This window comes from Cervus canadensis, chromosome X (genome assembly GCF_019320065.1).
Source record: "Cervus canadensis isolate Bull #8, Minnesota chromosome X, ASM1932006v1, whole genome shotgun sequence".
In the NCBI taxonomy this organism is placed as follows: domain Eukaryota; kingdom Metazoa; phylum Chordata; class Mammalia; order Artiodactyla; family Cervidae; genus Cervus; species Cervus canadensis.
The window spans coordinates 94,741,529-94,762,584 of NC_057419.1; the positions used below are offsets into that span (position 1 = coordinate 94,741,529).

The 21,056-nt window shown below is 42.5% G+C and overlaps 1 protein-coding gene and 1 pseudogene across 1 annotated transcript; both read right to left on the reverse strand.

The window, feature by feature from the left end:
* LOC122435655 overlaps positions 1 to 5,051 on the reverse strand; it is a 16,606-nt pseudogene extending 11,555 nt beyond the window's left edge.
* Positions 5,052 to 8,689: 3,638 nt separating this feature from the next.
* Positions 8,690 to 18,379, reverse strand: ARL13A (ADP ribosylation factor like GTPase 13A). Its single transcript, XM_043459804.1, has 8 exons — positions 18,321 to 18,379; positions 17,880 to 17,950; positions 13,837 to 14,092; positions 12,878 to 12,983; positions 12,190 to 12,377; positions 11,505 to 11,595; positions 11,123 to 11,411; positions 8,690 to 8,700 (listed from the first exon to the last, which is right to left on the reverse strand). The coding sequence occupies exons 1-8, from the start codon at positions 18,377 to 18,379 to the stop codon at positions 8,690 to 8,692; spliced, it is 1,071 nt and encodes a 356-aa protein (XP_043315739.1).
* Positions 18,380 to 21,056: the final 2,677 nt, after the last annotated feature.

A 21,056-nucleotide genomic window follows, 5' to 3' on the forward strand; every position in this document is an offset into this window, starting at 1 on the left:
AACCTATGGACACCTTATCTTTGACAAAGGAGGCAAGGATATACAATGGAAAAAAGACAACCTCTTTAACAAGTGGTGCTGGGAAAACTGGTCAACCACTTGTAAAAGAATGAAACTAAAACACTTTCTAGCACCATACACAAAAATAAACTCAAAATGGATTAAAGATCTAAGTGTAAGACCAGAAACTATAAAACTCTTAAGAGGAGAACATAGGCAAAACACTTTCCGACATAAATCACAGCAGGATCCTCTATGACCCACCTCCCAGAATATTGAAAATAAAAGCAAAAATACACAAATGGGACCTAATTAAACTTAAAAGCTTTTGCACAACAAAGGAAACTATAAGCAAGGTGAAAAGACAGCCCTCAGAATGGGAGAAAATAATAGCAAACGAAGCAACAGACAAAGGGTTAATCTCAAAAATACACAAGCAGCTCCTGCAGCTCAATTCCAGAAAAATAAATGACCCAATCAAAAAATGGGCCAAAGAACTAAACAGACATTTCTCCAAAGAAGACTAACAATGGCTAACAAACACATGAAAAGATGCTCAACATCACTCATTATCAGAGAAATGCAAATCAAAACCACAATGAGGTACTGTTACATGCCAGTCAGGATGGCTGCTATCCAAAAGTCTACAAGCAATAAATGCTGGAGAGGGTGTGGAGAAAAGGGAACCCTCTTACACTGTTGGTGGGAATGCAAACTAGTACAGCCACTATGGAGAACAGTGTGGAGATTCCTTAAAAAACTGGAAATAGAACTGCCATATGACCCAGCAATCCCACTCCTGGGCAGACACACTGACGAAACCAGATCTGAAAGAGAGATGTGTACCCCAATGTTCATCGTGGCACTGTTTATAATAGCCAGGACATGGAAGCAACCTAGATGCCCATCAGCAGATGAATGGATAAGGAAGCTATGGTACATATACACAATGGAATATTACCCAGCCATTAAAAAGAATTCATTTGAATCAGTTCTAATGAGATGGATGAAACTGGAGCCCATTATACAGAGTGAAGTAAGCCAGAAAGATAAAAGACCAGTACAGCATAGTAATGCATATATATGGAATTTAAAAAGATGGTAACGATAACCCTATATGCAAAACAGAAAAAGAGACACAGATGTACAGAACAGACTTTTGGACTCTGGGAGAAGGCGAGGGTGGGATGTTTCGAGAGATCAGCATCGAAACAACTATACTATCAAGGGTGAAACAGACCACCAGCCCCGGCTGGATGCATGAGACAAGTGCTCAGGGCTGGTGCACTGGGAAGACCCAGAGGGATGGGATGGGGAGGGAGGCGGGAGGGGGGATCGGGATGGGGAACACATGTAAATCCATGGCTGATTCATGTCAATGTATGGCAAAAACCACTACAAAATTGTAAAGTAATTAGCCTCCAACTAATAAAAATAAATTTAAAAAAATGACTTTCAGTCCTTCACTTTTCAAATCACATTTCCAGTTTATAATTTACAGGGTCATCATTGTCATTTTTCTGAGAAATATATTTCAAAATGGCATGCCATAAAGTATAGTCATGAACCAATTGAAGCTCCCTTAGAGCTCACCAATTAATGCAAGTTCAAGGACAGCTGAATTGGAGCATAATTATTATGTACCAGACTTAAAAATTTCCATCAGCTGATTTGATTTCATTGTTATATGCATTTTCATATATATTTTTCATCAAAGGAGACTAAGTGGGTGGGGAGGGATGCTGACACCTTGCCCAGAGCCACAAAATGAAAGAATATGTCAATATCCTCTAGTCCATTTCTGTCAGAGATCTTCAGGGTACACGGAGGGAATTTAAATATATAAAGGTGTTGGGATTCACTGTTTGTATTTACTGCTCACCTTGTAACCAATCCAAGGAATACCTAAGGAGAAGAGAGGGCTGTTATTTACCTATTTAAGGGTCTCTGTCCTTCAACTAGAATAAGATTTGAGGGAATAAGGACTGTTCACTATTGTATTTCTGTCCAGCACCCAAGCCAGTGTATGAAATGTAGCAGGTGCTCAGAGCAACAATATAGCATACTGGCCAAGATGACAAGCTGTGGAATCAGGCTGACCTAGTCTTGAATTCTGGCTCCATCACTTTTACATGCCGTGTGAATTTGGGTGAGTTACTTATCCTCTGTTCCCTGCCCCTCTGTCTGTAAAAGAATGGTAATGGTACTTACTTCATGAGATTGTTGTGATTTATTCAGTGAAACAATATTTGTGAAGCACTTTGCAAATTGCCTGGCACCTAGTTTGCTTGGATTAAGGGGGGAATTATTCTTAATAATCCAATTATTTGTTGAAGGAATAAATGGATATCATAGCCTCATTTCCCTTTCCTGTCTTGAGATTCACAAAGAGTCAAATAACTTATTCAGTTTGGTTTCTGTAAGATTTCAATACTTCATTTCGGGCAAACAAAACAAAATACACGTTGGAGAGAGTCCCTGTGCTGGTGTGGGTGTTCTCAGCATTTATGTTACAGTCAAATATTACAGCTTCTTGTTAGACGTTTAAATACAGTTTGAAGAAAAATGACACATAGGAAACAGATAAGGCCATCCTGCTCATTTTGTCACCCCCATAATATTGGTTGCTAAAATAACCCACTTGTCAAATCCCTTTGTACTACTGTGAGAAGTGCTGATGTAAGACATGTTTTCTGAAAATAACCATGATGAGAGGTGTCACAAATTCAGAGCTTTGGTACAGAAGTGATAGAGTTCCCTCATGAGTAGAATAGCTCAGGATCATAAATTGGCCAGTCACTTACTGGCTTACCTGTTTCACCTCCTAAAAGGAGAATTGTTTCTAGGTTTGTTTGTTTGTTTGTTTTAACTAAACTACTATAGTCACTGCATAGGATCCTGGATTAGACCCTGCACAGAAGAAGGACATTATTGGGAAAACTGGTGAAATCTGAATTAAGTCTATAGTTTAATAAATAGTATTGTGCTAATGTTAATATCATAGTTTTGATCAACCTACCAGAGTTATATGTGTCTTAATGTTAGGGGAAGTTGGGTGAGTGGTATATGGGACCTCTTCGTACTATATTTACAAATCTTCCATAAATCTAAAATTTCAGAATACAAAGTTTTCTATTTTAATAAAGAAAAGACTACACATAGTCTTACTAGATGTACTGATTGAAAGCTAATTCTAAAAAAAAAACCAAGTCTGGGCAGGGCTTGAGGCCAGGGCTCCAGAAAGAGAATAGTGCTTACCCAGACACCCATATATGTGCTAGATGTTTGGCTAAGTGTAATAAGCACTACCAGAGACAAGGGTAGGGCTGGGGGAAAGCATTTAGCAATTCTTCTTCAATAAGGGATTTCTGGAAGCCTATCCAAAAATAGTTCCTTTCTCTCCTTATAAGCTAGCTTAGTTCAAAACACAGCAATCCCACTTAAAAGAGGTCCAAACACATGTTTCCTTAAACTCCCATATTGGAGCTTGGTGGACTAGATGTTTTGAAGGAATTTTTCATTGGAGTGCTAAACCTGAAATGGTGTATATGTGCTCAGTCACGTCTGACTGTTTGCAACTTCATGGACTGTAGCCCACCAGGCTCCTCTGTGGAATTTCCCAGCCAAGAATACTGGAGTGGGTTGCCATTTCCTACTCCAGGGGATCTTCTGAACCCAGGGATCAAACCCATGTCTCTTTTCGTCTCCTGCATTGGCAGGCAGGTTGTTTACCACTGTGCCACCTGGGAAGCCCATTTTAAAGCATCAGCCCCCTTAGCATTCAATTCTTATTTATTCCCTGAATCAAATAATCTGCAGAGTTAACTCCTGTGTCATTTAAAAAGGCAGATGCCTTAGTAACCTAGCATGACCAGCACAACAATTTTAAAAAGTGTATTATAATACAAGGTGTTGTTGGGGGTAGGGGTGGAAACTCAAAGGACTGTGGTGCTCTTCATTCTCTTTGGTACTTTAGGGATGAATTCTTCAACGTGTTTTTTCCATAGTTCTGATCAGCATGTGTACCTATTTCCTATTGTGCTGTTTTCGTGTAACATTATTTCACATTCTGGTTCCCAACTGCACAGTGCACATAATTGGTATCTTTAATGGCTGTGTAATATTCCATTGTATCAAATAGCAGGATAGTCCTTAAGGCTGGGCTCATTTTTTTGAGCAGATAGAAAAGGCCTGCTGTCTCTTAGCACCAGAGGTCTATTTTAATTCCTGGAAGTGGTGACTAGCAGGAGCGTGGGATTGTGTGGGATTCTTGAGTCATCATCACCCAGCACAGTTAACAGAGCGCTTTGTTAACATTGCTTTGCTCACCACCCGACCGCAGAGCCTCCTGGGTTCCTGGGACCTGAGCCAGGCATTCCAGGAGCACTAGAGTGGAAGTACAAGCCCCCTGACTCCCACAACCCTCAGCTGATACTGTCTCCTTCCCAACAGCAGGAAGTTTCTGCTGCTTTCTCTCTCGCCTGGGATATTAACTCCACCTGTGTTTCCCATAGGGCTTGATAAAAGAGAAAAAGCCAGGGGAGTGGGAGGATGGATTATTATAGTTAAAGGAATAGGCATGGGTCAGACGTGCCATGGCTGTATTTCTTTTAGGTGCACCTGTGAAAATGAAGTGGGATGTTGGGATGGTGGGCGATAGAACACCTGTTTTCTGCACCCTTTCCTGTCAGAAATCCCAAGTTTGGGCTATCCAATGAAGAGTTTATAGGGGTGAATGACAAAGCAGTGAATCCCGACTTGAGCCCTATCCCACCCATAGCCAATGGTGTTTTATAGTTAAAAATGCTAGTTGGCAAAATTCTCCTGAGTGGTGTATTTAAGTCTTGCCAGTTGCAACTGCCTTGAAGATGAGTGGTTTTAATAGGATACTGGGAGGAAAGAGTGATATTTGAAACACAACTGGGATGGTTCAAGCACCAAAAGCTCAAATTTCCCAGGGATTTGTGACTAGGTTACCTGTTCTTGGTTTCCATATCCAATCCTAAATCACCGCAGTTCTTCCTTAACAGTGTACTGAATCTCTGACCCATGTTCTGCAGATCATACTGGATACCAACCCTACTGATTGCACACTAGGATGGGTAGTAACAGTGTATGAAGAGTGGTGACAAGATTTCAGGAGTAAAAACCATTCAGAACACAGCATCTCTACCTATACACATGGAATTCTCTAATCCAAAAGCCCAGGCCTGTCTTGCAAGACGAAATGGACAAGTACCCAGAGCCACATAGGGCTCGTTGAATGATGAGCCAGGGTCATATATTTGAAGTGTCTCTGACAGGAGCTAGACTTTACAAGTCCTGGAGGAGGCAGGCCAAGACCTTGACAATGAAAGGAGAGAAACTCCAAGGCAACCATTTGCCTGAAAGAAAATTTGCCCCCAAGGCTCAAGAAGCTCTCATTAATCTTCGTCCTTGGGCTGACACACTGAGACAGGTTTGTAAGACTTTTTTTTTTTTTTTTTTGCAGATTTTAGGATTCTCAAAGACGAGGCTCTGGGAAGTGGTGGTTATAATCACCCTGTGCTGTCACTCAGTCATGTCTGACTCTTTGTGACCCCATGGACTGTTGCCCATCAGGCTCCTCTGTTCATGGGGATTCTCCAGGCAAGAATGCTGGAGTGACTTGCCATGCCCTTCTCCAGGAGTTCTTCCCAACCCAGGGATCAAACCCAGGTCTTGCAGGTGGATTCTTTACTGTCTGAGCCACCAGGGAAGCCCATGAATATTGGAGTGGATAGCCTATCCTTTCTCCAGGGGGTCTTCCCAACTCAGGAATCAAACCGGGGTCTCCTGCATTGCAGGTGGATTCTTTATCAGCTGTGCCACCAGGGAAGCCCTATAATTACCCTAGATTCTTTCTCTATACTGTTTGTACTTTAGAATCTAAGACACCTCTCCTTGGGTTATTCTTTGCAGAAAGAAGGATACTTCTTCCAGTATGGAAGTATAGCTATCTGATGATCTAAGATCCTCCCCTAATCATAATAATAGTAGGTAACATTTCATGAGCTACTTATTATGTGCCAGGCACCCTGCCTAGCATTTTGGCCCTGGCTTGTCCTCTTTGATCCTCAAAACAAGCCTGTGAGGTATGTGCTCTTCTTCTTGTCTTCACTGGGGGTTATTGCCAGGTCATCCAGCTTGATAAAGGGTTTGGAAAGTATGGTAACACCCTGCAGCAACCAAATTATTCACTCAAAATAAATAAGGTTTTCCTGGCTGTATTGAGGGGATATTCTTTAAATATTTTTGATTAATAGACTTTCTGTAGGAAAATTTGGTTGACACCCAGGAACACGTATATTGTAGAAAGGAAAGTATGCCAATATACTAAAATTCACTTTTGTCAGAGGTTGTTTCAACCTAAATTCTTCACCCTGCTCATATTCATAGATAGCACTCCTAATCCCTTTTAGCCATACTTTCTTCCCCTCTTGGCTGAAAAAGTATGCCTGCCTAAGACATAATGCTATAAAGAGCAGCGTGAGTGAAGAACCTTGGTTTGTTGAATTATAGTCTCCTGTCTGATAAACTCCTCTTCAGTTGAGACTTTTGCTATATCCCTGGGTTGAAATGATTGTCAGCAGAATTCTCCAGTGATATTTATTGGACAAGTTGGAGGAATGTAGGTGGGGTCAAGAGGGGCTTACCAGGTGGTGCTAGTGGTAAAGAACCCACCTCCCAATTCAGGAGATGGAAGAGTTGTGGGTTCAATACCTGGGTTGGGAAGATCCCCTGGAAGATGGCATGACAACCAACTCCAGTAGTCTTCCCCAGAGAATCCCATGGACAGAGGAGCCTGGTGGGCTCTAGTCCATAGTGTCGCACAGAGTTGGACATGACTGAAGCAACTTAGCAACTATGCAAGCACAAGTACAGGTGGGTCAAGAGTGCCCAGAGAAGACCCAGAGAGGGTGTAGTATATTGGAGCAGGGAAGATAGCACACTGGCTCAGGCATATAGGAGATCTGGATTTTAGGAGTATGTCTGTCAGTGATCAGCTCTACAGTCTTCAGCAAGTCATTTAACCTCTCTGTACCAAATACCTAATCTGTATAACAATTAGGATTGGACTAGAGGTTCTTTAAGATTGCTTCCAGTGCCATGACTAATAAGCCGAACCTTAGAATCCTGTCAAAGACCCACAAAGTGCCTGAGGTGGTCCCCTTGGACATAAGGCCATATGCAATGCATAACAGCAAATGATGCAGCCTTAGACAGTGTCTGGCGCTCCAGATGGGGTTGTGAGACTGATGCTTATTATGTGCCAGGTTTCTCTCTCTCAGAAACAATTATAGGCTAGTTGGTTTATACTTCCTGGTGAGACCATATAGGGTAGGAGTTAAGACCGTGAGTTATGGAGTTGGAACTTGGTTTAGTCTGAAGAGCAGTTCTGTCATTTCCTAATGGGTGCCTTGGGACAAATTATTTGACCTCTTTAAACATCAGTTTCTGCCTCTGTAAGATGATGGTAGTAGAACTGACCTCATAGGCTTGTGAAGATGAAAGGCAGTAATGTACGTAAACCACTTAGCCTAGTGTCTGGCAGAATGGAAGTGCTCACTCACCTGGGTTTGCCACTACCATCAGTATGCTTACTGCAGTCAACCTAATTCTTCTAACATGGGCATGATGAAGCTTTAGCATTTTCCCTGGATGTAGCTTTCTCTTCTGGGTAAAGTTTGAGAAAAGCATAAGATCTTTCTGGCCTAAAGTAGCTTTAGAGTCAGATCTGGATTTGGTTCCTTGTTCTGCATCTTACAGCCTCTGGGACCTTGGATAAGTTATTTTTCTCTACCCCTTAATTTCTTCATCTGTAAAACAAAAACAAATATGCTGCCACAACCATGGGTTTTTGTGAATAAAATAATGAACATGAAGAGCTTCGTGCTATGTCTGACAACCAGAAGGCACTCAGGAAATGGGGGCTGTGGTACTGATGGTGAAAGTAGCAGCTGTAATCATAATGAATTCCCACCACTAACACTGCCCTCTCTAGGATGGACAGTTGAATGTTTTTAATCTCGTGCAGTTTTTGCACACCTAACCTAAATGTTAGGAGAGACATCAGTTGCTATTCCTGAAGGGACAGCAAAAGAATTGTTGCCAGGCTTCACAGACAGTGGCTGGGAATTTAAAACCGAGTTGTTTTCGGAGGCGTGACTGAAAATGATTCCGTAGAGCATAATTCTCAGCAGAATAATTTATTTATGCCAGTCCCCTTCCACCCAAGAACACAAGGGGAGAAAATATAGTTCTAAACTGACCCTGTACTTCTAAGACTCAATTGCAGTTGGTTACCCTTGATATGTTGCTCACAGACTTCATCAGGAGCATCTGGGTACAAAGATCTAATCTTTGCCAAGGTCGTCTTCATTCTTAAACTATTTCAAACTATTCTCAAACTATTCATTCCCCTTAACTATTTTTGAGCCTCTTGGTGGGGATAAGATTCATTTGATGGCTCAAAGGTTGATGTACAGGCACAACGGGAGTTCTAAGGGATATGTTAGAGTAGGTGGAATTATAGGGGGACTGTAGAGGTATTAACAGACAAATTTGAAAACTGAAAAATCTTAATGGTTCTGCAGATGAACCCATTTACTAAAGGAGGGATATGAGATGTTTCTTTTGATGTTCCTTCATTTTTCTCTTTAGCTCTCTGTTAAAAGTCTGCTAAAAAGAGAAAGAAAATAGGCAGTTACTGCAAGCGAAGCTAGGCACCAGGCTTCCTGTCCTTCCAGGTGAGGAGGGTGTTGCCTACTTTCCAAGGGGTGTAGATTGCATCCCACCAGGTGTCCCCCTCTGCCCTGACCTCATACTTGCTCTCCCTCTTGCTCTCTTCCCTTCACCTAAGGAATACTAACCACAGGCTCCAAAGGCTTCATCAGGGATTGTCCAGTAACATCTCCTCTGAGTCCCAGGTGTCCATTCTCCTTTTGGCCCTTGGCTCTGAGGTTATAGAAGTGAAAAATGGGTTTCAATTTTGGACAGAGACTTAGGAGTAGAATCAGACATCTAGAAAGACACTTCTTCCACTCTTCTGCAGGATTCCTGCCACTCAACTTTCATCCTCTTTACCAGAGCAGCGCCTCTGTCCTCAGTGTTCCTGTCCAGGCCCCTCTGTGTAGGTGTAACAACCCAAGGCTCTGAGGTAGCCTGAAGGGCCAGATTCTTTGGAGAGCAAAGGTGACATTATAAAATCGACAGTTTACCGTCATGGAAACTGGGGCCAAGGAACATTTGAGATGGAGTAGCCATTAACAACAATGGGCCTTTAAATCCTCAGAGCTTTCTTTTTTTAGTGCCTTTAGTGTATTGGGAGAAATCATATATGATTATTAAAAAATTTCTGATAATACAAAAATCCTAAGAAAGGTACCTCGGCTCTTCTAAAAATCACCTAGAATCTTACCCTTAGAGAAAACCACTGCTCATGTTTGGTGATTTCCCTCCAGATAGTCTATGCACATTTATACATCATGCTGTACATGCTGTGCTCTGACTTTCTATTTTCTCCAACAAAACATTGGGTTGTGGAAAACTTTCCATGCCAGTCAATTTATTGACATTAGCCCTTTTAAGGTCTGCATAGTATTCCATTGTATTGCTGCACCATAATTTATTTAGCTACTCACCATTGTTAGACCTTTAGCTTGTTTCCAGCTTTTAGCTGTTAGGCACAATGCTGTGATTGAACAACTATGAGCATTCTTTTTTGTGTACTTGTATAATTATCTTTGGCTACAATTCAAGACATAAAATGATTGGCTCATATGGGTTCCACTATATATATATATCTCTCTCTCTCCCTCTCCCTCTCCCTCCCCCTCTCTCCCTCCCCCTCCCCCTCTCCCCCTCTCCCCCTCCTCTCCCCTCTTCCTCCCCTCCCCCTCTCCCCTTCTCCCCTCCCCCCCTCTTCCCCTCTCCCCCTCTTCCCCTCTTCCCCCCTTCTCCCTCCCTCTCTCCTCCCTCCCCCTCTCCCGTCCCTCCCTCTCCCTCTCCCCTCCCCCCTCTCCTCTTCTCTCTTCCCCTCCCTCTCCCTCCTCCTCCCCTCTCTCTCCCACCTCCCTCTCCTCTCTCTCCTCTCTCCTCTCCCTCCCTCTTCCCTCCCCTTCTCCCTCTCCCTCCCTCCCTCTCTCTCTCCCTCCCTCCCTCTCCCTCTCCCTCCCTCTCTCTCTCTCCCCCCTCCCTCTCCCTCTCTCTCTCTTCCCTCTCCCTCTCCCACTCTCTCTCTCCTCCCTTCTTCCCTCTCTCTCTCCCTCTCTCCCTCTCTCCCTCTCTCTCTCTCTCTCTCTCTCTCTCTCTCTCTCCCCCTCTCCCTCTCCCTCTTTCCCTCTCTCTCATATATACACACACACACAAGCTGTTCTTGTTGTTCAGTTGCTAAGTTATGTCCCACTCTTTTGTGATCCCATGGACTGTAGCCCGCCAGGCTCCTTTGTCCATGGAATTTCCCAGGCACGGATACTAGAGTGGGTTGCCATTTCCTTCTCCAAGATATATATATATATATATATCAAACTATATATAACTATATATATATATATATATACATACACACATATATATGTGTGTGTCTGTGTGTATGGCACAAGAGACACAGGTTCAATCCTTGGGTCGGGAAAATCCCCTGGAGTAGGAAATGGCTACCCATGCCAGTATTCTTGCCTGGGAAATCCCATAGACAGAGGAGCCTTGCAGGTTACAGTCCATGGGGTTGCAAAGAGTTGGACATAACTGAGCATGTGCACGTGTACACACACGCGCACACACACACACACACACACACATGTACAGAGAGAGATGGAGAGTAGGAGGGAGACAGACAACCAAACTACTCTAAAGATTGTACCAATTTGTACTTCTATCACTGGAAATCATAACCTTTAAGATAACCCTACAGCCATCCAAACAAAGATCTTGGAGCATCGTACTGGGCTGCCAGATGGTACTCTCCAAGCACTTCATCTGCTTCTCTCCTGATCACCAACCATAGCATGAAAAAAGAGTTTTGGGCTCAAAACTCCCCACTTTAAATTGTGAGGAAAGGCCTTTATATCTTTCCTACCCTAACTAATCAATGATCCAGCCTTACCTTCCAAAAGATCGTCCTCAGTGTATGGGGCTGGGGGCTGAAAGTCATCACTTGGAGCATAGCGAAGCTCGGGCGTGTTACGAGCTCCAGCGGTGATATGAGCCCCAGCGGTGTGACGAGCTCCAGCAGTGTTACCAGCTCCAGCAGTGTTATGAGTTCCAGTGGTGTTATGCATTCCAGCGGTGATATGAGATCCATTTCCCCCAGAATATTCACCTTCCTCCATGGGTTCATCTAAAGCAAAGGTTACTGATACGTTCTTCTTGGGTCTTATTCTGACACCTTCTTTCTGTATAACAGGAAGATGGAAGAGAAAGTCAATTGGTGCTCAAAGAGTTCAGAGATTGGTCCCTGAGGCAATAACATTTAATGAGCCACTTACTAGCAGGATTGACTTCAGAGGCTTAGGTTCCATTGAGTGTTGTCCTACATGCTGTCTATTTTCTTTGGACATTCCCATCTGGGTAGCAAAGCTGGAGAAGATAGAGAGGATAAAGCCATAGTGAAAACAGATGCAGGCTCCTTAATCAAATTCAACTATCCCGCCCCCCATCCCTGCCATGTGTCTTCGGACAATTAGAGGAATAGGACATTTAGTCTATTTATTCGTCAAAACTTTGATCACCTCCTGTTTCTTTTTCTTTTTCTTTTCTATATTCCTGTTCTCTCCCACCTTGCTATATTATTGAAATGATCAGAGAATGGGAAGTGGAGAATGTGGAGCAGCTCCAGATAGTTATCTATAGAATATTGCCAATAAGCTCCTTAAGGGGCTTATGTTCCTTTTCTCCTCTGTGTAACAAACCAGAGAATAGAAACCCTGTTTTGGAGAAATTCTACTACTGAGGATTTAACTCATCCCACTCAAATTGTGCCTAGGGGAGGATGTACCTAACAGTGTTGGGATGTTTGTGGTCACTGCCTTCACTCCATTTGGGCCAACTGATCTTGAGAGACTTGCTCAGCACCTCACGGAATTCATGCTCCTCCCAGAACTCCCTGCTTATGTTGAAGATTAACTCCTGCATCTATTCTTATCAGTACACCTAACAGAGGCAACTCGGCACCTGTCTGCTAGGGATCTTTCCTCAAATCCTCTAGTGCCTCTGGAGGCTGCAATGGTTGGTGGCAGTGGCTGTTGGTGAGTACACAGCTCTTCATATTTCTCTCGAATGGCAGATAACAGCCAGTGCAGGCCATCAACTATAGGTTGATGGCTCCTTCTTTGGAGGTCTTTGATGACTGAACAAGGTTCCTGTGACAAAAAGAGAAGACTTCAGCCCAGGAACTTGGGACTTCTTGGGTCCATAGTCTCAGTCACCCTTAGCACGCAGGTACACAGAAGCTCTGCTGTACCTAGAGAGGCTCTTAAGACTTCCTAAAAGATACTCGACATTTACTCCTGAGAAGGTAAATGAAAGGTACAAAAGCTAGGTCCTTTAATGAAGTGTCAAGTCTTGGATGTATAACCTCGGACAAGACACACAGAGTCTCTGAGCCTTGGCTTTCTTAACCATAAAATGTGGCTACTGAAACTTCCAGCTTTAAAGAGCTACTTTGCAGGCCTAATGAGAAAACAGATGCAAAAGTGTTGTAAGTGAGTGGCACTTACTATCACCATTGAGTCAGAAATCATTACCATACTTGTGTCAGGGAGAGGCTTTGCCTGAGATCTGGCATAGGAAACTGATTATGGGCTGTGGAAGGCATCAGCCTTGGTTGAGAGGACAAGGGAAGGGAGGGCTGGACACTTACCACTTGGCACGGAGACTTGTTCTCATTCATTAGTCTCTCCAGCAGCAGATAGTCAGTGATATCACCAGGCGGCAGGGCACCCGTCTTATCCTGCTTATTGGCCAGGCTAAAACCAGGCATTGGAAGATTTTGAGGGAAGAAGAGAGGATGAGTGAAACTGAGATAGAAACCAAGGACAAGAAAAGAAAGGAAAGAGGGGGACATCCAATTCTGGTACAGCTACTCCATATCCAGGGACTAGCTTTTAAGCCATACCCAGTAAGGTGAGCCAGACATTTAGCCAGCTCTCAATGGAGGAAAGAATAGCACAAGTAATTTGAATCAGAGATAATCCCCAAGCCTCATTTCTCACTTCTACACTACACCATCAAACTTTAATTAGAATTTCTAACCGGGATAGAAACAAATTCGGAGCTTTTATACCCTCCCCTAAACTGTTCATGCTTGAGCTGGGGGTGCTAACAAGGAATAAAAAAGGCTAAAAGGGGGCAGGGAGGATTGACAGGCCACCTGAACTATCAACCTGGAATAAGAGGTAGTGGCATAAGTCTCGGGCAGTCTGCCAAGGGAGCAGGCCACTTGCATTGAATATACAACACAGGAGTTTTCTGCCTTCATCTCAGGGTCAGAGACTGAATCCAGAAAAGGGAAGCAAATGTAGGGAGGCAGTCTTCAGGATGAGTCGACGGATGGGTGAGGAGGGTGTGTGCATTTCCATTTGATGCTTGCCTTCAAAATTACCTTTGCACAATTAGCTAACAGGTTTCCTCATGGCAGTGTCTGGTAGAAAGTGGCTCTTGAAAACAGCCCATAGAGGACTGGGCCACTACCCCTTGGCCAAAGAGGAGAGGCGGTCTAATTGGATGTGACAAAGGGACCACCTAGCCCTTCCTCTGTCTACTTCTCTTCTAAAGGCTCAGAATGGGAAGGGGAAATTGGACACAAAGGTAGAGTCTTACAGTAGGATGGGTTTCCCAGCCACTCTTTCATCAGACAGCAGGTTGGGTAAGAGGACCTTCACTTCCTGCATGCGCTCCCAGTCGCTGGAATCCAGGACAAAAACAAGCCCATGTGCCTGAGCATAGTAGTTTGGCCAGATTTCGCGGCCCTGCATGTCTCCTTTCAGGTCATAGACGGAAACTTCATAATTATCCACCAGGAGTATGGTTAGTTCAGAGTTTGAACAACTGTCCATCTTACTCCTACTAGGCAGTTCTATGCATAGGGGAAGAGAGGATGAAAGAATTTGTTAAATGATTACCTGGACCTTGATTAGAGCCTGCCCTCAGGAATCCTATGGAGGTGTCCTGCCATCCTGCTCATGCTCACTGATTCATCTTCCTAAACCAGCACTTTGCCCACACTACCCTAACCTGGCTCAGTAACCTTCCTTGAGTGCCTGCTGCTCTGAAGACAGAATACAAACTCTTTTACCTCCTAACCTTCCAGATCCATTTCTTCCCTAACTGATATCCAGGGTCTCTGGTATCCAGCCTCTTCCTCCCTCTGCTTCTTGACTCATGTGCCTCCCTATCCCCCATTCTACATGAGTGTCAGGCTCTCCCTTGCCCTGGGCCTCCACAAGATACTATTCCTACTGGTTAGAACACTTCTCCACTACTCTGCTTGGTTAACACCTATTTTGTTTTTAAAATGTCAATTCAGATCTTGTTTCTTCTAGAAAATTTTCTCTTAACTCACACTACCATCCCCAAGTCCAGATAAGGTGCCTTTCTTCTGGGCTTACCACTACCATAGCACATGTATGCTTAGTCGCTCAGTCATGTCTGACTCTTTGTGACCCCATGGACTGTAGCCTGCTAGGTTCTTCTTTCCATAGGGATTCCCCAGGGAAGAATACTGGTGTGGGTTGCCATGCCGTCCTCCAGGGGATCTTCCCAACTCAGGGACTGAACCCAGGTCTCCCGCATTGCAGGTGGATTCTTTACCGTCTGAGCCACCAGGGAAGCCCATGTTACAGAGTTATAAATTCTGTGATTTATTTATCTGGGTTATAAACTGCAACAGGATAGAAACCCCTTCAGTATTTACTATTATATATTCACAATGTCAAGCACAGTAACTGGCAGACAGGTGTTCAATAAATATTTGTTGAATGCATCTGATGAAGCTCTTCTCTCCCATCCTTTCTTTAAGGCCCAGCTCAAGTACCACTTTCTTTAGGAATCCTTGCTGACTGGCCCAGCTCTCACTTCGATCTCTAGTTAAGCACATGATGTGTTAAACTGGTCCTTCACCTCATTCTGTGCATATCCTGCCTCCCCAGTGAAAATATAAGCTCTGTGAGGGAGGGGCTCTGCATTCCCTTACACATAGTAGGTGTTCAGTAAATGTTTATGGGGCCTGTTACTGTGGAGGAGAGTATGAAGTCCTCTTCCTCTCATTTCTCCTAGAAACCATGCCAAACTCAGACACCTTTGCCTTTTCAAGGCTATGGCCAGACCATACAGTCCCACAGGGCATTCCACCTTTCACTCAGCCCCCAGAGAAATGCAGTTCAGCATTTCTGTAGACACATTCCAGTCTATTAAACTGACAGCCTGGCCTAGCTCTCTGCCCATGTTAGTAGCAAGATGATTTTACAGATTCTCTATACTCATACCTGAGAGTTCTAAGAATCAGTAGCTTCTTATTTCAAATTTACATGGGACATTTTCTAAAGGATTGCCAGAATAAGTTGCTTAGCTGAGAAGTTAACAGGATGCTTTCAGATCTTTGGAAATGTATGACTATACACACATTTATGTGTGTACATAATATGCCTCTATATGTGTATATATGTACATATTATTACATTTTACTATCATCTCATAATGTCCTCTTCTATTTTTATGTTAGTCAATGATTTAATTATAGCTTTCACAGAACATATAATTTTCATTCACAATTTTGTGTTATGTGTTATGTCTATATTAGACTATTTAAAAATAATAAGTGAATAGGTTAAAACTCTAAAGGTAATTTTTAAATCATGTTTTCTATATCAAAGCAAGCTTTATGTTTTTTCCCTGTTATTTCTTTTTATTTGCAGCCTTACCCATTCTTCAATAATTCAATCTATTGTTGGCAAACCCTAGAAACCATCAGAAGTTGCTCTCTGACGATTTACCTTTCTCTTATTTTCTCTATTAATTTATAAACACTCTGAGGACAGGTACTGAGTCAAATCCATCTCTATATCCCTAGGAGAATGCTACATAAAGCGTAGTTTGAGGATCACCTGCTTTAGAGTTACATGAGGGTGATGTTTAAGTCCTACCCTGTGCCAAATGAATAACAATCTATACACTTGGGACCCAAGCATCTGTATGTTTAGCAAAATCCCAGGTGATTCTTCTCACCTTACATTTTGAGACTCACTGCCTTAAAGAGCAGTAGAATTTATGCCTGTTGTGTCTCAGCATTATCTGGTGCACTTGTCAAGATTTTTGATTCCCTGGGCCTTCTCCAGGCCCAAATATCTGAACCTTCAGGTCCCCTGTGAGTTGGTGTGATTCTGATTTTTGGCTCTCAGTACCCACTATGCACCAGGATCACCTGTGGAGCACTTAAAACCTATGACAGTAGGCCTCATTCTTTGAGAGAGATCTGGGGTGGGGCTCAGACAGCATTTTCTTTTAAAGTTTGAAATATATAGCTGGGTTTGAAACTGCTTTAACTGCCCTTATATAGAGCACTGCTGGTGCTCATACTTGGATCCCTTGCCCCATATGACCATGCCAGACAAAATAGTTGTAGTGAATGATGTTGATAATAATGGCTTATGTCCCAAAATATTTTATAGCCAGTGTCTTCAAATGTTTACACAAGTTACTGCTTGTAGATTGGAACTTCCTCCCTAGGCTATTATCTGTTTTCAGCAATTATAAACATTTGCAGGAGCTTATAGGGGGCAAGCTATTGCATTTTGGGTACAAAGGAGTCTACTAGTCTCTGGAAGTCCTACATGGACAGAGGTGGCCTGAGATAATTCTTCAGAATGTGACATCAGTGGAAATTTGCTTTTTAGCCACAAAAACGTCTTTGTGAATGAAGTTTATGAATCAGCCCCAAGTTATTCATCAAGCACAAGGCACGTTAAACAGTAACAAATTAGACTGCAAGCTCTATCTTCTAGGAATTAGGATGGAAAGCACATGTTATTCTCATAGGCAAAATAGCATAAGGCTAATTACAGTTGAGTGCGTCCCAAAGGTGGCTATTAGGAAGTCCTGGGGTGTTCTTAAAATATATATTCCCAGGCCCCACTCAGACTGGATGGGAATCTAGGGGTGGCGCTGAGTTGGGCTCTAAAAATTATTTCCTTTATCAGTAGCCTTGTGATTTATCTTGGCTCCTTGATTTTCTTGCTGCTGCTTACCTTTTTTTTTAAAATCATCATTCTGCCAATCAGAGAACTGGGAGAGGCAGAATCAAGTTTGCTGCCTGTAAGGTGGAATACCAGGCTGAACCACTGGCTGAAATGTCAAGGTATTAAAATGGAGATTTGGTATTAAACTTGCATGTCTCTGAACTGACACCATTTCTCAAGCTCCAACCCTCTATATGAACTGTCACAAAGAGTTTCACGTTACTAAACTTCATCATCCCACACTTGTCTCTCTTATCTAGACCACATTCCACTTTAATTGAGCTCTGAAACTAGACATTGTTTCAAACTTGCTATCCTTCCTTATCAACTGCAGTGCTTTGCATAGTCTCAGTTCATTCATACTGACACTATGAAAAGACCTTCAATTAGCATATCTTGTAAAGGGAGCAGGTAACAGACATTACATAAACAGGCTGGTAACACCTGAGGAGAGGAGTGTATGTGTGTCTTTGTGTGTGTGTGTGTCTTGTTTGTGTGTGTTGGGAAGTGTTTGCCTTCATATGAGGTAACTTGAGGGCCATGAAGTAAGGGTAGGAAGGAATGATATTTCATTGGTCACTGGGACCCAGGGGAGACCTAAACTAGTATCTAATGCTCTCAGTTCCTTACCTCTCTGGAATGCCTCCACAAGAACAGTTTTGCCTGAGTTGTCCAGTCCAATGATGATGATGGCTACATGTCTAGAAATGGAAAAGAAAAATGAGTCAAAGCCTTAAAAGTACTGTTAGTTCTTAGGCTAAAGAAAGAATTATACTCTTGGTGTTTGGGGCTCTGCCTGCAGTAGTCCCAATGCAGTCATAAAGGCACAGCCAGGTGGTAGAAGGTGGAGTGGGAACTACTCCCCAAAGCCTCCAAGGACACTTTGCTTCCCTGATTCACTTGCCTTGTAGAACTGGCCATCCTCCCCCAACCCTGCCCCTAATCTTGTAGACGCTACTTAGTCATGCCCCCTAATAATATATATCATAAGGATTTGTCCTGTGAGGGACTATGGGCAGGTACATTGGAGGAAATGGTGGAACAGGTCTAAGGAAATAATTACAGTATTACCTTTGGGTCTCTTCAGTTGTCTTTAGACGAGACCAGCAGGAGGTCAGAAGCCGGAACATGATTCAGCTTAGTTCTTTAATATTAAGGGAAACAAGAAATCAGCCCCATGGTTAACTCTGAACCTAAATTAGCTTATGAATATGCAGAAACTGATAAACAGACTGGGATTGTCAAAAGTCCATTATTTCATTCTGTCCAACCTTGTTTATGTCATGGGTGGGGTGCGGGGGAACCGATTATCATCAACTCTAGTGGCAAAACAGTGATTTCTTATTAAAGCAACCTACACAGGCATGATGGCATCAGGTGTGGCCTATCCCTTCAGCCATAGTTCATCCCTGTTAGGAATATCTTTATTCAACCTTGGAATTGGGGATGGAGGTGGAGAAATGCGTTGCCTAAGTAAAAAGGGTAATTTAGACAATTGCTTCACGGTTAATCCATGTTGTAGCATGTATTAATATTTCATTCCCTTCTATGGCTAAATAACATTCCATTGTATGGATATACCATATTTTGTTTATCCATTCATCAAAAGATAAGATGTTTGGTTTCTACTTTTTGACTCTTATGAATAATCCTGCTATATATATATATATATATATATATATATATATATATGTATAGGATTATATAAGTTTTATATGGACATATGGTTTCAGTTCTCTTGAGTATATACCTAGGAGTGTAACTGCTGGGTCATATGATAACTTTGTGTTTAACCTTTCCAGGAAGTGGCAGATTGTTTCTATATTTTATATTCCTACCAGCAGTTGAGGATGGTTCCAGTTTCTCCACATCCTCATCAACTCTCATTGTCTTTTTGTTTATAGCCATATTAGTGGGTATGAAGTGTTGTCTATTGGGCTGGTCAAAAAGTCCATGAGATCATGAGAAAAACCCAAATAAACCTTTTGACCAACCTAATGATTGTGGTTTTGATTTATATTTTCTTAATGACTATGTATGGGGCCCAGAGCTGGGGGAAGCTCTGGTTGGGTTACCAAAGTACTTAGGCTGATACTCAGATGGGCTTTGGTTAGTTCTCTGATGATTATGTGGTGAGTATGTGTCTGCTTATCAATGGATAACTTAGCAGGATTCTGCAGAATCACCCACTGTTTTAGAGAACTGCTATCCCCAAATAGAGACTCACATTTCATAGCATTTCTTAGAGCATTGTTCATTCCCTAGGAAATCATTCCCATAAGGACCTCCTGGAAAATAGGTCTGGCTTATGCCCTTCCAAAGGGAACCTGATATGTGGCCTGTGATCAAAACCAGCCTTATACCAGCTTTGCTCATGAAGCTGATAAGACCAGGAGCCTGAAACGCCAGTGATTGTCTGGGTTCCATGGTAGCCATCTCCCTTTAAGACAGGAAGTAGCAGCTTCATGTCTATTTCCTGATAATTGCAGAGCTTCCTAGCTTGATCTCAGACAGTCTGTATTTGTTAGAACCACTAAGAAAGGTCCAACTGGCATCACACAAATTCTTCCTTAAGAACATATCTTAAAGAAGGATAAGTAGGATAACCAAGAAGGAAAATAATTGGACTAGGGATTATCAGGTCCTTTCACTTCCAGCACCTCTCCTGGGTACTTTAGGATGAAATCACCTAAATTAAACCTACCATTTTCAGAATTCTTATCTACAGAATGAAGATAATGATATGTTTTGCTTACCTTGAGGTGGTTAATTATGTATCTGATTATAAGTTGGTTCTTTTGAGAGAAAGACTTAAAATGGGTAGAATAATAGGAAGGTGTGTTGCCCCTTCTAGCCTTCTTGCCAGAGTAACAAAGCTCAGTTGCCCCCTTACAAAAGGTAATGCAATGTCCTAACAATGGCTGTCAAGGTTCTGACATATCCATGGTAACCACTGCTTGGTTTATAGCAGCCAAACTCATATCTCCCTACCTTGTCTGATTATATAGCTAATTGCTAAATGAATTTTTAGTCATCACGTTTTTAAGTTTACAAAGTATCTACATAGAACTTACAGTGTGCCGGCACTCATTTAAGCAATCTATACATACTAAACTCATTTAATACTAATAACATGGCAAAAAGTAGGGGCCATCATTCACAAAAAGGTTAAGTAATTTGCCCAAATTTACCCATTTAGTAAGTGGTTATGCCCAGAATTCAAACCCAGGTGGTCTAGTTTCAGAGTCTGTGTATTAAGGGTCTCACCAGCTGTGTGAGTGAGATTTTCAGGGGCCAGAGAAACTACCACAGCTCCGGGCCTATTCCATCTTTTCTGGACAAACTGTATTGTACTCCTTTTTAAGTCAACTTTAAAATAAACTTTTTTAAGAACAGTTTTAGATATACAGAAAAGTTACAAAGATAGTACATAGAGTTCACATTATACCCTGCACCTGTTTTCCCCCGTTATTAATAGTATTAATCTAACACATATAGACTGCCAGTTATTTTTCCAGCAAAAATAGGTTTATTCGGGATCAACAAAGAATTACATTTGGGGTCTGCAATCATGGCAAGTCACACACAAGTACCCCTCACAGCAAGGAGGGGGAAAGGTAGTTGGGTGGGCTATACTAAACAAAAGACTCTCTTGGGGGAATTTAGAGCTTGAAGTATAGTGGCTTTTCATTGGCTGAGTTGTGGCAATCTCTCATTTTTGAGTTGTAGCAATCTCTCACTGGCTGTGCTCTTACCAGGCAAGAAATGGAAGTCTTCCTGTTGGGCTCTGCTGTTGTCATAGGGTGT